General features: G+C 36.6%; 1 protein-coding gene across 17 annotated transcripts in view; it reads left to right on the plus strand.

The window, feature by feature from the left end:
• Positions 1-16,852, plus strand: part of MGA (MAX dimerization protein MGA) — a 209,433-nt gene that overhangs the window by 151,037 nt on the left and 41,544 nt on the right. For all 17 annotated transcript variants that reach the window (XM_036923773.2, XM_036923774.2, XM_036923771.2 and 14 more), the window contains exon 9: positions 437-785. In XM_036923773.2, coding sequence (XP_036779668.2) covers positions 437-785 — 349 coding nt within the window. The remainder of the gene's footprint in view (positions 1-436; positions 786-16,852) is intronic.

Below are 16,852 nucleotides of genomic sequence, written 5' to 3' on the forward strand. Positions count from 1 at the left end.
TTTAGGCTTTGGGGGTCATGCACTCAGTGTTGCAGTTACTCAACTCTGCTGTTGTAATGCCATAGAAATTATGTAAATGAATGAGCCTGGCTGTGTTCCAGTGAAACCTTACGAACAGGTTGAATTTGGCTTGTGGACCTTGTTTGTCAACCCCTACCCTGGAATATTATGTGTGATTTCCATTTTGAGAATAAATTAATCCTTTTTGCTATTTTGGCTCATCATTAATTGAAATATCCTCTTTAGTGTCTGTGCTATGCATTAGTGTGGATTGCTCAGAGTCCTCATTATATTCATGTTCTGATTCTGTTCTAGTTTTGTGCTGTTGGTACTGAGTGCTCAATGAGAAGAAAGGCAGACCAGTGCATGACTGTAAGGTGTTGGTGGTGTTAGGGGATGATTTAGTAGATTGACAGTTTTCTCGTTTTAACTTTAGGCATCTCTCAAAACTAAACCTATCCACACAATCATAAGGAAGCGAGCCCCTCCATGCAACAATGACTTCTGTCGATTGGGTTGTGTATGTTCCAGTCTAGCCTTGGAGAAGCGCCAGCCTGCTCACTGCCGCCGACCAGACTGTATGTTTGGCTGTACTTGTTTGAAAAGAAAAGTTGTACTTGTTAAAGGGGGATCCAAAACTAAACATTTCCAGAGGAAGGCTGCTCATCGTGATCCGGTATTTTATGATACTTTGGGAGAGGAACAAAGAGAAGAGGGGGAAGAGGGAGTCAGGGAGGAGGAAGAACAATTGAAAGAGAAAAAGAAGAGAAAGAAGCTGGAATACAGTGAGTATTAATTCAGAATTGAAACAGTGTAGTTTTACGTTTAGAAAAGAACGGTTATTTGAAAAGCTATTTCAAATATTGCTGTTACTTTTTGTAATCCTGACCAATAATCTAATAAGAATTTCAAGAAATTCTTCATTTTCTTACTGTAAGGCATGTGTGGCCTGCGTGCGCGCACGCACATACTCTCTCACACACACACACACACACACACACACACACACACCTTTTTAACATTGAAATTTTCTCGAGGGTGGCTTTTTTGTGCTAAATATGAATCATTCTCTCATTTGAACTTTAAGAATGCCTTTGAAGCTTACTGCCTTTTTCTGTCTCTCCCCTGCTTCCCCCTCCCATGTTCCTTGAATATACAAATGATCAGTATAATCCATCTTTTTCTTCCCTGCAGCTGTGTTGAGGTGTAATTGACAAAATTGAACATATGAAAAATGTACAACATAATGATTTGGCATATGTATACATTGCAATATTACCACAAGCAAGTTAACACATCTTGTTTTATTCTTCTAAAAGAAGCAATTTGTAGCATGACTCTTTGGTTATGGTTTGTGCTATTCACCAGGTGGTTGGAGATTAGGGTACAGAATAAAGAGCATAACTGAATTGAGCATATGTGCTCTTTTGAATAGGTTATTTTTCTTTTTTGATAAAATATTATGTAGGACTCAAGTTACATATTATTTCATTCTTAATTTTTTTCCTTTCCACTCTTTCTTTCTGATTTATTTAAACATAGAGTATAGTTTTACCAAACAATTGAAAAGAGTTTCTTCTTAGTTTATTAGGGGGCTGGGTTTCTTCTTAGTCTATTAGGAGACTGATAATTCCTTTTTTGGCAGTTTATATTTAAATTTGCTATTGCTTGCTATGTACTTATTTCAATCAGAGTGGATGATTAATATTTTGATATATGTTCTTCCAGGATTTTCTGTTACTCCACTTGTGTGCATATATACATATATTTTTATAGAAATGGAACTACTATATATGGTATTATAATCTCTAGAATTTAGTATCAAAGTCATATTTTGCTTTCTATATTCATTAGTGATCTATATTATAATTTTAGTTTAGTGGCTTCATATTATTACAGTCCCTGTGGTTGGACATTTAGCTTATTTGGGTTTTATTATAAACAGTACAGCAATGAACTTCCACATTCAAATTAGGCTATTAAAAGTGAAATTGCTGTGGCATTGAGTGCTCTTTAAACATTTACAGATGTTGCTAGAGTTCTATCAACTACTCAGTTACCAATAGTTGAATAGTGCCTGTTCTTCTCTACTCTTAAAACTGAGTATTTAAATTGATAGGTAGAACTTGATATATTGTTTTAAATTTACATTTCTTAAGTGATAGCATAATTGACCATTTGTCATAAACTTTCTTCTATAAAATTACCTTTTTGAATTCTTTGCTAACTTTTGTTGGACTGGCTGTGGGTTTTGTTTTGTTTTTTGTAATTTTGTAATTTACATTTTAATTTTGTTTCAAGTTCTCTACCCCTCTTCCCCCAAAAAGGAAAAAGCAGAGATGGTTAAGCCTGGCAGTCTCTTCCATTTAAAGGTTTCTGTCCTTGGAGTCTTGCTTAGAAAGTCTTTATCTGTCCTCAATATTTAAAACATATTTAATTAGATTAATGGATAGGCTTTAAAATTAAATTGTTAATATATCTGGAATTTATTTGATGTGAGACTTGTGTCAGGGAATCATTTCTCCCCTAAATTGCTGGCCAGTTGTACCATCACTTACTGAGAATAAATGCATTTCTCTGCTGGCTTAAAATGTTACCTATAATGTAGTAAATTAAATATATTACTGTTTGGGTCTGTTTCTGGTCTCTACTGTGTTCTGTGACCAGTGCCATGCTATTCGAATTGTGATTTCAGTGTTTAAATAAGATACTGCCCTAACCTAAATCTCTTTACATAAATAAGACTTTCAAGGTTTAAAATGTAATAAAATACTGAACTATTAGTTCCATCCATATCTCCTTACTGTGTTTACTCCCATCTTGCATGTACAGGAACATTTTTCCATGTCAAAGCAACAAGTAGGACTACTTATGTACCTGTTAGATTTTTTTGCTTTCTTTGTTAGTGTCTTTACCCTGTCTCTTGTCCTTGACCAGAGTAAAACTCCAGAAGCCAGCCAGTTTTCAAAGTATTTTTTGTTTTTTTCACTGGTATAGACCATTATAAACAACATGGCTTATTATGCTCTAGGAGCCATGAGCTTTCTTAGAGAAAATGAGGAAAGGAGGGAAGATATTTTTGTTATGACTGCTATATAAAAGGCGAAGAAAAAGGGAAGGATTCTTGGAGGCAGAAATGTTGCTGAGACCAAAAACACAGACAAAAATAAATATAAAAACTGGAAGAAGTTGAAGAAATCTCTCAGTATGTTTTGCAAAAAGGTGGAAAACGAGAAAAAAATCAATGATTTAGAGGACTTGGACAAAGTAAGGAGAAAATGAGAGAAAATACTCAAGGAAATGATGGAATAAAGTATCTCAGAGCTGAAAGACGTGACATTTCAAATTATAAGGGTCTACACAGAAATACACCAGGCAGTAATAATTTTAAGAAGACTAGTTACATCCTTCTTACATGTCAGAACATTAATAATAAAGAAGATACTCTGAACTCAGAAAAACCAAATCAGTCAAAGAGATCATTAGTCAACACTGGATGTTAAAATTATTGTTTCTGAAATCAGAGTTGGGTGGAGATTGGATGAATTTTCGACATAAAACTCTTTCCTCCAATCAATTCTAAATCAAATATGTGCATAAAATATATATTAAAATATACAGCAATGTAGGAAGTTGACCTCTTAACAAACTTATGGTAGATTTTTTGAGACTGTGCTCCAGAGAATGAAAAAGAAATTCAAGAAGCAAGAGAAATACTGGTGAAGAGTAGATCCTGTCCAAGAAGGATTAAAAAACAACAACTTAGGATGACAGCTATATAGCAAGACTAGAGAAGAATCAGTCTAATTTAAAGTAGAAAGTCAGAAGATGCTGAGACTGTCTTCAAGAAGATATTAAATTTAAGAAATATATGTCGTTAAGAACCTGGATGATTCATGATTAGTTGAAGGTACATGCCATCTTCATCAGTAAAAAAACAAGAGTGTTGGAAGGAAAATGGTTGAACAGGAAAATGATGATGTGACCATGAATGAAGAAAAATTTTGGTAAAATTCTAAGTGAGAGTGTAAGAAAAGGGAATCTGTTTCATTTGGACAACTTAAACAGATTTAATGGTACGTAATTTATATTCCTCTTAAGTGGTCAGTCACATTAATTGATACTGCAAGGATTAATCACAAAGCACAATTTTGTAAGCAGATTGATTTGCTTTTGGTTTTTAGAAATAAGTTACATGTGAAGTGCTGAAGGTCTAAATATAATTTTAGAAACCAGTGATATAAACCATTACAATATGAAAGTAACACTCTAGCTGACAGAAGTTGAGAGGTGAAGCCATTTTAGGATGCCAATTTCCTTATCTTTCATCACACTGAGTCTTTAGCTATTGCTGAATCATGGAATTGAGGAGAAAGTGCTTGATTTAGAATTATTGAGGTAACCACCCAAACTAAACACAAATGTTTAAAAAGTAGTAACTTGTAGGGATTGTGACACTGGGTATGGTAGAAGATTTGCTTTTCATTTTTATGTCCTTTTGTACAGTTTGAATTTTTTTCATGGTTATATATTCTGTAGTTAATACTTAAGTGAAAGTGGTTTCAGTGCATGAAATTTAGGCATGTATATAATATTTTTGGTCATTGAAATAAATTTAAAAATTTTCTGCCCTTCATGGCCCATTAATTAATCCATTGATGTGAACAGGCAGATACTAACATTAGACAGTCTTCATGCAGACCACTCTGTAAGGGATATATCATTTAAGTCTTGCAACTTTATATAAGGAGGTTTCTCCATTTCATAAATGCCCTAATAGAGTGCTTAGAGAGTTTTAAGTAATTTGTTCCCCATTCTCACATTGATACTAAGTGAGAGGTAGGGATTTGAACCCAAATTTTTCTGACTTTGAGGTCTTAATATGTTTTCTATGTAAGGACTGATTTCTGAAATTTGGCCTTCACTCTTTCTTTTTTTTAATTTACATTTTTTAAATTAAGGTGTCATTGATGCACACTCTTATGAAGGTTTCACATGAAAAACAATGTGGTTACAACATTCACCCATATTGTCAAGGCTCCTCCATACCCCATTGCAGTCACTGTCCGTCAGTGTAGTAAGATGCCACAGTCACTGCTTGTCTTCTCTGTGCTACACTATCTTCCCCCTGACCCCCCCCCCCACACCATGTGTAATATCTCTCAATCCCCTTTCTCCTTCTCTCCCCACCTGTCCTCCCCCACCCTTCTCTTTGGTAACTTCTAGTCCCTTTTTGGAGTTTGTGAGTTGCTGCTGTTTTGTTCCTTCAGTTTTCCTTTGTTGTTATACTCCACAAATGAGGGAAATAATTTGGTATTTGTCTTTCTCTGCCTGATTTATTCCACTGAGAATAATACCCTCTAGCTCCATCCATGTGGTTGCAAATGGTAGGATTTGTTTTCTTTCTTATGGCTGAATGGTATTCCATTGTGTAAATGTACCACATCTTCTTTGTCCATTCATCTACTGATGGTCACTTAGGTTGCTTCCATATCTTGGCTGTTGTAAATAGTGCTGCAATATACATAGGGGTGCATATGTCTTTTTTTGAATCTGAGAACTTGTATCCTTTGGGTAAATTCCTAGGAGTGGAATTCCTGGGTCAAATGGTATTTAGTTTTTTGAGGAACCTCTATATTGCTTTCCACAATGGTTGAACTAGTTCACATTCCCACCAGCAGTGTAGGAGGGTTCGTTCCCCTTTCTCCTCATTCTGGCCAGCATTTATTATTTCTAGTCTTTTCGATGTTGACCATCCTAACTGGTGTTAAGTGATAACTCATTGTGGTTTTAATTTGCATTTCCCTGTTAATTAGCAGTGTGGAGCATCTTTCCATGTGCCTGTTGACCATCTGAATTTTTTCTTTAGAATTGTTCATATCCTCCACCCATTTTTTTAATCAGGTTATTTGCTTTTTGGGTGTTGAGGTGTGTGAGTTCTTTATATATTTTGGATGTTAATCCCTTGTTGGATATGTCATTTACAAATACATTCTCCCATACTGCAGGATGCCTTTTTGTTCTGCTGATGGTGTCCTTTGCTATATAGAAGCTTTTTAGCTTGATGTAGTCCCATTTGTTCATCTTTGCTTTTGTTGCCCTTGCCTGAACTCTCAGGAGAAAGTTGCCTATGTTTATATTCAGGAGATTTTTGCCTATGTTTTCTTCTAAGAGTTTTATGGTTTAATGACTTACATTCAGGTCTTTGATCCATTTTGAGTTTACTTTTGTGTATGGAGTTAGACAATAATCCAGTTTCATTCTCTTGCATGTAGCTGTCTAGTTTTGCAAACACCAGTTGTTGAAGAGGGTGTCATTTCCCCATTGATGTCTGTCCATGGTTCCTTTATCGTATATTAATTGATCATGTGTGCTTGGGTTTACACCTGGGCTCTCTAGTCTGTTCCATTGGTCTACGGGTCTGTTCTTGTGCCAGTACCAAATTGTTTTGATTACTGTGGCTTTGTAGTAGAGCTTGAAGTTGGGGAGCGTAATCCCACAGGCTTTATTCTTCCTTCTCAGGATTGCTTTGGCTATTCGGGATCTTTTGTGGTTCTCTATGAATTTTAGAACTATTTGCTCTAGTTCATTGAAGGAACACTATTGGTATTTTGATAGGGATTGCATTGAATCTATATATTGCTTTGGGTAGGATGGCCATTTTGACGATATTAATTCTCCCTAGCCAAGAGCATGGGATGAGTTTCCATTTGCTAGTATCCTCTTTAATTTCTCTTAAGAGTGTCTTACAGTTTAAAGGGTATTGGTCTTTCAATTCCTTGGTTAGGTTTATTCCTAGGTATTTTATTCTTTTTGATGCAATTGTGAATGGAATTGTTTTCCTGATTTCTCTTTCTGCTAGTTCATCGTTAGTGTATAGGAATGCAACAGATTTCTGTGCAGTAGTTTTGTTTCCTGCAACTTTCCTGAATTCAGATACTAAATCTAATAGTATTGGAGTGAATTCTTTAGGTTTTTTTATGTACAATATCATGTCATCTGCAAACTGTGACAGTTAAACAACTTCTGTATCAATCTGGATGCCTTTTATTTCATTGTGTTGTCTGATTGCCATGGCTAGGACCTCCAGTACTACATTGAATAAAAGTGGAGAGAGTGGGCATCCTTGTCTTGTTCCTGATCTTAGAGGAAAGGCTTTCAGCTTCTTGCAGTTAAATATGATGTTTTCTGTGGGTTTGTCATATATGGCCTTTATTATGTCGAGGTACTTGCCCTCTCTACCCACTTTGTTGAGAGTTTTTATCATGAATGGATGTTGAGTTTTGTCATTGCTTTTTCAGTATCTATGGAGATGATCATGTGGTTTTTGTCCTTTTTGTTGATGTGGTGGATGATGATGATGGATTTTCTAATATTGTACCATCCTTGCATCCCTGGAATAAATCCTAGTTGATCATGATGGATGATCTTTTTGATGTATTTTTGAATTCAGTTTGCTAATATTTTGTTAAGTGTTTTTGCATCTATGTTCATCCGGGATATTGGTCTGTAATTTTGTTTTTTTTGTGGTGTCTTTGCCTGGTTTTGGTATTAGAGTGATGCTGGCCTCATAGAATGAGTTCAGAAGTATTCCATCCTCTTCTACTTTTTGGAAAACTTTAAGGAGAACGGGTATTAGGTCTTCAATAAATATGATAAAGTTCAGCAGTGAAGCCATCTGGTCCAGGGGTTTTGTTCTTAGGTAGATTTTTGATTATCAGTTCAATTTCATTGCTGGTAATTGGTCTGTTCAGATTTTCTGTTTCTTTCTGGGTCAGCCTTGGAAGGTTGTATTTTTCTAGAAAGTTGTCCATTTCTTCTAGGTTATCCAGTTTGTGGGCATATATTTTTCATAGTATTCTCTAATAATTCTTTGTATTTCTGTGGTGTTGGTAGTGATTTTTCCTTTATCATTTTTTATTCTGTTTATGTGTGTAGACTCTTTTTTTCTTCATAAGTCTTGCTAGGGTTTTATCTATTTTGTTTATTTTCTTGAAGAACCAGCTGCTTTCTCTTGATTCTTTCTACTGTTTTATTCTTTTCGATTTTTTTTATTTCTGCTCTAATCTTTATTAATGTCCCTCCTTCTACTGACTTTGGGCCTCATTTGTTCTTCCTATTCTAGTTTCATTAATTGTGAGTTTGGACTGTTCATATGGGATTGTTCTTGTTTCCTGAGGTAGGCCTGTATTGCAATATATTTCCCTCTTCAGCACGGCCTTCGCTGTGTTCCACAGGTTTTTCGGTGTTAAATTATTGTTGTCATTTGTCATTGCTTGATCTTTGTTTTTATTTGGTCATTGATCCATTGGTTATTTAGGAGCATGTTGTTAAACCTCCATGGTGTTTCTGTGGTTTTTTGTTTTCTGTGCGTAATTTATTTCTAGTTTGATACCTTTGTGGTCTGAGAAGCTGGTTGGTACAATTTCAGTGTTTTTTAATTTACTGAGGCTCTTTTTGTGGCCTAGTATATGATCTATTCTTGAAAATGTTCCATGTGCCCTTGAGATGAATGTGTATCCTGCTGCTTTTGGGTGCAGAGTTCTGTAGTTGTCTGTTAGGTGCATCTGTTCTCATGTGTTGTTCAGTGTCTCTGTCTCCTTACTTATTTTCTGTCCTGTTGCTCTGTCCTTTGGAGTGAATGGAGTGTTGAATTCTCCTAAAATGAATGCATTGCATTCTTTCCCCTTTTAATTCTGTTAGTATTTTTTTCACATATGTAGGTTCTCCTGTTTTGGGTGCATAGATATTTATAATGGTTATATCCTCTTGTTGGATTGACCTCTTTATCATTATGTAATGTCCCTCTTTGTCTCTTCTGACTTTCTTTGTTTTGAAGTTTATTTTGTCTGATACAGGTATTGCTACTCCTGCTTTTTTCTCCCTATTAGTTGAATGAATTATCTTTTTCCATCTCTTCACTTTTAGTCTGTGTATGTGGTTAGGTTTGAAGTGAGTCTCTTCTGGCAGCATGTAGTTGGGTCTTGTTTTTTTAGCCATTCAGTGATTCTATGTCTTTTGATTGGTGCATTCAGACCATTTACATTTAGGGTGATTATCGATAGGTATGTACTTATTGCCATGGCAGGCTTTAGATTCGTGGTTACCAAAGGTTCAAGGGTTAACTTCCTTACTATCTAAGAGTCTAACTTAACTCACTTAGTATGCTATTACAAACACAATCTAAAGGTTCTTTTTTTTTTTTTTTCTCCTCCTTTTTCTTCCTCCTCCATTCTTTATATATTAGGTAACATTCTGTACTCTTTGTCTATCCATTGGCTGACTTTGGGGTAGTTGATTTAATTTTGCATTTGCTTAGTAATTAACTGTTCTACTTTCTTTACTGTGGTTTTATTACCTCTGGTGACACCTGTTTAGCCTTAGGAACACTTCCATCTAGGGAACATTTAGAGCAGTCCCTCTAAAATACACTAGAGTTGGTTTGTGGGAGGTAAATTCTCTCAGCTTTTGTGTATCTGGAAATTGTTTAATCCCTCCTTCAAATTTAAATGATAATCTTTCTGGACAAAGTATTCTTGGTTTGTGGTCCTTCTGCTTCATTGCATTAAATACATCATGCCACTCCCTTCTGGCCTGTAAGGTTTCTGCTGAGATGTCTGATGATTGATAGCTTGATGGGTTTTCCTTTGTATGTGATCTTTTTTCTCTCTCGCTGCTTTTAGTAGTCTGTCCTTTTCCTTGATCTTTGCCATTTAAATTATTATATGTCTTGGTGTTGTCTTCCTTGGGTCCCTTGTGTTGGAAGATCTGTGAACCTCCATGGCCTGAGAGACTATCTCCTTCCCCATATGGGAAGTTTTCAGCAATTACCTCCTCAGAGACACTTTCTATCCCTTTTTCTCTCTCCTCTTCTGTTACTCTACTATAATACAAATATTGTTCCGTTTGCATTGGTCACACAGTTCTCTTAATATTCTTTCATTCCTAGAGATCCTTTTTTCTCTCTGTGCCTCAGCTTCTTTGTATTCTTCTTCTCTAATTTCTATTTGATTTATCATCTCCCGCACCATATCTAATCTGCTTTTAAAACCCTTCCTTGTGTTCCTTCATTATTGGATCTCCATCCTGAATTCGTTCCTGAGTTCCTGAATATTTTTCTGTATCCCCAGGATCATGTTTGTGATTTTTATTTTGAAATCTCTTTCAGGAAGATTGATTAGTTCAGTCTCAGTTGACACTTTCTCTGTTTGTGGAATTTTGGTTTGAACCAGGTTACTTTGACATTTCATGCTTGTATGTGGTGCCCTCTAGTGCCCAGAAGCTCTAGTATCTGGAGCTGCTGAGCATCTGGAGCGATGTTGGGGGTCGCAGGGGAGTGGTGCTGGTGCCTGGGGAGAATAAAGGGCTGTTTACTGCTTTCTAGCTGCTATGCCTGTCTCCACTGCCAGAACCAGTGGGCCAAACACAGGTATAAGCCTCTGTGCTTTGCGTTTGTAGCTGCTATAGGTGGGGCTTCCCTCTGGCTGGTTTGATGCCAGCGCAGGGGCTTCCGGTTTGGGAACCCGTGCTCGCCCACAGGAAAGAAGGTTCCAGCAGTCTGCATATCATGGTGGGGGGCCTCGGAGCTGCATAGCCAGCCAGGGGGATGGAGTGCCTGAGGCTCCTGAAACTTCCCAACTTCCTGGGCAGAGTGCACCTGGACAATTTTGTCCACCTGTCCTTTTTCCTGTGCAGTAAGTTCTGTGCAATCCTTGCCCCTTTAGCGGCCCTCTTGCTGTTAGGAGTTCTCAGACTACCCACGTTTCTTTTGTCCCAGAGCAGGTGGATGTGGATCTGTGCTTTCCACAAGTAGCTGGATTCTCAGTCTCTCCAGGTATTCTGCCTGTCTTAGCTTTCCCGCCCCACTAATCAGCAGAGCACCATGCAATGTAGGTTCATGCTCCCAGAGAAGATCTCCAGGGTTGTTTGTTCAGCAATCCTGGGCCTTCACGCACTCCTTGCACCGTTTCTCTTCCTCCCACCGGTGAGCTGGGGTTGGGGAAGGGCCTGGGTCCTGCTTGGTCATGGCTTTGGTATGTTACCCTGTTCCCTGAGGTCTGGTCTTTTCTCCAGGTGCATGCATTCTGGTGCAGCCTTGTTTTCTGTTGCTCTTTCAGGATTAGTTGTGTTAACTATATTTTCATATTATGTGTGGTTTTTGGAGGAGGCCTTGGTCTCACCTCTCACACCACCATCTTTCATCTGTCCTTCACTGTTATCACCTGTTAACTCTTGTTTTTCAGAAAGTACTGCTGATGGCATATTAATCTGGCCTTCACTGTTATCACCATTTCACTCTTGTTTTTCAAAAAATATTGCTGATGGCGTAGGGGCACTCTGCTTAGCTGTTATGGGTTGCATCAAAAGAAAGGATAAAACCTGGCATCCTGCTTTTCTTAGTCCAATTAGAGTTTTATTGGAGACATATATGTACAAGTTAAGTGTGTATAGAGAAGCTCAATAAAATTGGTATCTATAGCCAACTGATAGGAAAAAAGGAGAACACACAAATTACCCATATCAGGAATGAGAAGTGACATCACTATAGATATCAAATGGTTAATAAGGGAATAGTATGAAGAACTTTATGCCAGTGAATTGGGTAACATAGATGAAATGGAGAAAGCCTTTGACACAATATCACATGAAATGGATAGGTTTCTTCAAAAGACACAAAGCCACCAAACTCCCTCAAAAAGAAATAACTGCCAACCCTATAACTATGAACTTAAAGGGAAGAACCCCACAATAATGACTCTGGACCAGAAGATTTCATTGATAAATTCTACAAAACATTTTATCAAGGAAAAATACCTATTATATAAATGCTTCCATAAAAATGGTCTCATTCTGAGACTAGCATTGCCTTAATACTCAAAACAGAAAAAGACATTACAAGAGAACAGGGTAGACTGACCCAGCAAGAAACAGAAAATCTTAATAGACCAATTACCAGCAATGAAATTGAATCGGTAATCAAAAAAGTATCCAAGAACAAAACTCCCAGACCAGATGGGTTCACTGCTGAATTTTATCAGACATTTAGAGAAGACATAATACCCATTCTCCTTCAAGTTTTCCAAAAAATAGAAAGGACAGAATACTTCCATACTCATTCTATGAAGCCAGCATCACTCTAACACCAAAACCAGGCAAAGACACCACAAAAAAAGAAAACCACAGACCAATATCCCTGATGAACATAAATGCAAAAATAATCAATAAAATATTAGCAAATTGAATTCTTACATCAAGAGGCTCATACACCATGATCAAGTGGGATTTATCCCAGGGATGCAAGGATGGTACAACCTTCGAAAATCCATCAACATCATCCACCACAACAACAAAAACAAGGACAAAAACCACATGATCATCTCTATAGATGCTGAAAAAGCATTCGACAAAATTCAACATCCACTCATGATAAGCACTCAACAAAATGGGTGCAGAGGGCAAGTATCTCAACATAATAAAGGCGATATACGACAAACCCACAGCCAACATCATATTTAACTGCAAGAAGCCGAAAGCTTTTCCTCTAAGATTGAGAGCAAGACAAGGATATCCACTCTCCCCACTTTTATTCAACATAGTTCTGGAGGTCCTACCATGGCAATCAGACAACACAAAGAAATAAAAGGCATCCAGATTGGTAAGGAAGAAGTCAAACTGTCACTGCAGATGACATGATATTGTACATAAGAAACCCCAAAGATTCCACTCCAAAACTACTAGAACTAATATCTAAATTCAGCAAAGTTGCAGGATACAGAATTAATGCAGAGAAATCTGTTGCAGTCCTATGTACTAACAATGAATTAGCAGAAAGAGAAATCAGGAAAACAATTCCATTCACAGTTGCACCAAAAATAATAAAATACCTAGGAATAAACCTAACCAAGGAAGTGAAAGACCTATACACTGAAAACTACAAGAAACTCTTAAGAGAAATTAAGGAGGACAGTAATAAATGGAAATTCATCCCATGCTCTTGGGTAGGAAGAATTAATATTGTCAAAATGGCCATCCTGTCTAAAGCAATCTACAGATTCAATGCAATCCCTATCAAAATACCCACAGCATTCTTCAACGAACTGGAACAAATAGTTCTAAAATTCATATGTAACCACCAAAGACTCCGAATAGCCAAAGCAATCCTGAGAAGGAAGAAAAGCAGGGGGGATCTCGCTTCCCAACTTCAAGCTCTACTGCAAAGCCACAGTAATCAGAACAGTTTGGTACTGCCAAAAGAACAGACCTACAGACCAGTGGAACAGAATAGAGAGTCCAGATATTAACCCAACCATATATGGTCAATTAATATATGATAAAGGGCCATAGATATACAATGGGGAAATGACAGCCTCTTCAACAGCTGGTTTTGGCAAAACTGGACAGCTATGTGCAAGAGAATGAAACTGGATTACTGTCTAACTCCATACACAAAAGTAAACTCAAAATGGATCAAAGACCTAAATATAAGTCATAAAACCATAAAACTCTTAGAAAAAACATAGGCAAAACTCTCGAGTATAAAGATGAACAACTTCTTCATGAACATATCTCCACGGGCAAGGGAAACAAAAGCAAAAATGAACAAGTGGGACTCTTTCAAACTAAAATGCTTCTTCTGTACAGCCAAGGACACCATCAGTAGAACAAAAAGACATCCTACAGTATGGGAGAATATATTCATAAATGACATATCCGATAAGGGGTTGACATCCAAAATATAGAAAGAGCTCACGCACCTCAAGAAACAAAAAGCAAATAATCCAATGTAAAAATCGGCAGAGGATCTGAACATACACTTCTCCAAAGAAGAAATTCAGATGGCCAACAGGCACATGAAAAGGTGCTCCATATCACTAATCATCAGAGAAATGCAAATTAAAACCACAATGAGATATCAACCCACAGTTAGGATGGCCACCATCCAAAAGACAAACAACAACAGATGTTGGCGAGGATGTGGAGAAAGGGAAACCCTCCTACACTGCTGGTGAGAATGTAAATTAGTTCAAATATTGTGGAAAGTAGTATGGAGGTCCTCAAAAAACTCAGAATAGAAATACCATTTGACCCAGGAATTCCACTTCTAGGAATTTACCCTATGAATGCAGGACCCCAGTTTCAAGAAGACATATAGATCCCTATGTTTTTCGCAGCACTATTTACAGTAGCCAAGAAGTGGAAGCAACCTAAGTGACCGTCAGTAGATAAATGGACAAAGAAGATGTGGTACATGTACACAGTGGAATACTATTCAGTCATAAGAGGAAAACAAATCCTACCATTTGCAATAACATGGATGGAGCTAGAGGGTATTATGCTCAGTGAAATAAGCCAGGCGGAGAAAGACAAGTATCAAATGATTTCACTCATCTATGGAGTTTAAGAACAAAGAAAAAACTGAAGAAACAAAAGAGCAGTAGACTCAGAACGCAAGAATGGAGTAACAGTTACCAAAGGGAAAGGGACTGGGGAGAATGGGTGGGAAGGGATGGATAAGGTGGAAAAGGGCATTACAGGTAGTTTGCATAATGTTAGCAGTGGTCACAGGGAAGGCAGTATAACACATAGAAGGCAGGTAGTGATTCTATAGCATCTTACTATGCTGATGGACAGTGACTGTAATGGGGTATGTGGTGGGGACTTGATTATATAGGGGAATGTAGTAACCACAATGTTGCTCATGTAAGTATATTAATGATACCAAAAAAAAAATGCCCGAAGCGGCACATTTTATATCAGGATTATATTTGAGGTTGGCTCATCTTTAGTTCTCTGTTTTAGCATTCTAAAATCCTTTTTGAATAAAATATGTGTGTGTAAAAATAAACTCTTTCCTGTCCATGAAAAAAAAAAACGTTCATATTCTACGAACACGTAGAAAATTTTTTTTGCATTTATTTTAGCAAATAAAATCCAAGAATATAAAGGATAATACATCATGACTAAGTGGGAATTACACCAGGAATGCAGGGTTGATTTAATACCGTATGGGTCACGATTACCATAACAGACTTTTTAAAAAATGCTGTTTGATCACTTCAATAGATATTTTAAAAAATGGACAAAATCCATTTCTGATAAAAATTGTTAGCATACTAGGAATATGTAGAAACTTCATTGACCTGATAAATAACAGCTAGGAGAAATTCAGCAAGCAGTGTATTAATGGTGAGAGGCTGTGTACTTTCCCCCATGGGTTAGAAATGAGGACAAATGCTTTCTTTCACCATATCTGTCATTTCACACTAGAGGTTCTAGCCAGTGTAGTAAGGCATGAGAAAAATCATACATCCAGATTAAATGGGAAGAAGTATAAATTGCTTTATTCATAGATAGGAAAATCCTCAGAAATTTACAAAAAAGCTACCAGAACTATAAGTTTAGTGAGTTACAGAGGTTATAGCATACAATATCAATAAACAGTCTGTTTACGTATATGCCAGTGACCAAGTGGGAATAGAAAGAAAAAATATAGTTTGAAATAGCATCCAAAGAAATGAGACACTCAGTGATAAATTTGACTAAAGTTGTGAAAAATCTGTATACTAAAAACTACAAAACATTGGCTGAGAGCACTTGTAAGAGACCCAAATAAATGGAAAGAGATACCGTTTTCATGCATCAGAAGACTCTTTTGATAAGGTAGGTTTTTCCACAAAAGGACTACAGATTTGATGGTATTCCAACCAAAATACCAGCAGGCTTTTTTGGGTAGAAAGTCGAAGTTATTTCTAAAATACATACGGAGAAGCAAAGGCCTTGGAGTAGTCCTTTGGTAAAGAAGAATATAGTTGTTAGTCTTATCCTACATAATTTTAACTTACTATAGTGGTGAAGTATTCGGGATAAAGTAAGATGTCCAGATGAGTGGAACAGAATTTGATACACATATACACAAAGCAAATTAATCTTGACACAATCCAAGGCAGTTCAGTGAGGAAACAATCTTTTCAACAAATGGTTCTGGAACAGTAGAGTAACTATAGACACCTCCCCTCTCCCCAGAAGTGGACCTCAACTATTACTTCACACCATATATGAAAATTAACTCAAAATCTAAGAGTTAATGTCATAGATTAAATGTAAATTCTTAAAGTATAAAAGTTCTACAAGAAAATACAGGGAAGAATCATTTATGACCTGTGGCTCATAAAGATTTCTTAAATATGACATCAAAAGCATGGATTATAAATGTAAAAATATTAATAAAACAAAATTTTAACTTAAAAACTTGATCTTCAAAGAACCTGTTAAGTAAAAAGAGCTATTGACTAGAAGTACTTAAAAAACATACATCCAACATAGAACTTGTATGTCCAATAAAAAAGAACTTTTAAAATCATCAAGAATAGTGAAAACTCAGTAAGAAGGCAGTCAACATTTTTTAAATGAACATAAGTGAAAAGATACTCTACCGGATACAATAAATAGCAGATAAAGACATGAAAATACACAACATCAGTAATCATTAAGGAAATGCTTATTAAAGCCACAAGGAGATACTGTCATATACCACTTAGTGGCTAAAATGAAGAACACTAACCATTCCAAATGCTAGTGAAATACAGAACAACTGGAACTCTCATACATAGCTGGTGGTAATATGAAATGGTACAGTTAGTTTGGAAAACAATTCAGTAGTTTCTTAACATGTTAGATGTATGTCTGCCATACAGTCTAGTCATTTCACTTCTATGTAGTTACTTAACAAATAAAAGTATATGTCACCATAAGGTCTTGTACACAGGTGTACATCATTATAATGAAAATAGTGAAGGTAACTATTACCTTCAAGATTCCTTGTAATTGACCTCTTTGTAATCCATCCATCTCC

The sequence above is a fragment of the Manis pentadactyla genome, chromosome 11 (assembly GCF_030020395.1).
Source record: "Manis pentadactyla isolate mManPen7 chromosome 11, mManPen7.hap1, whole genome shotgun sequence".
NCBI lineage: Eukaryota > Metazoa > Chordata > Mammalia > Pholidota > Manidae > Manis > Manis pentadactyla.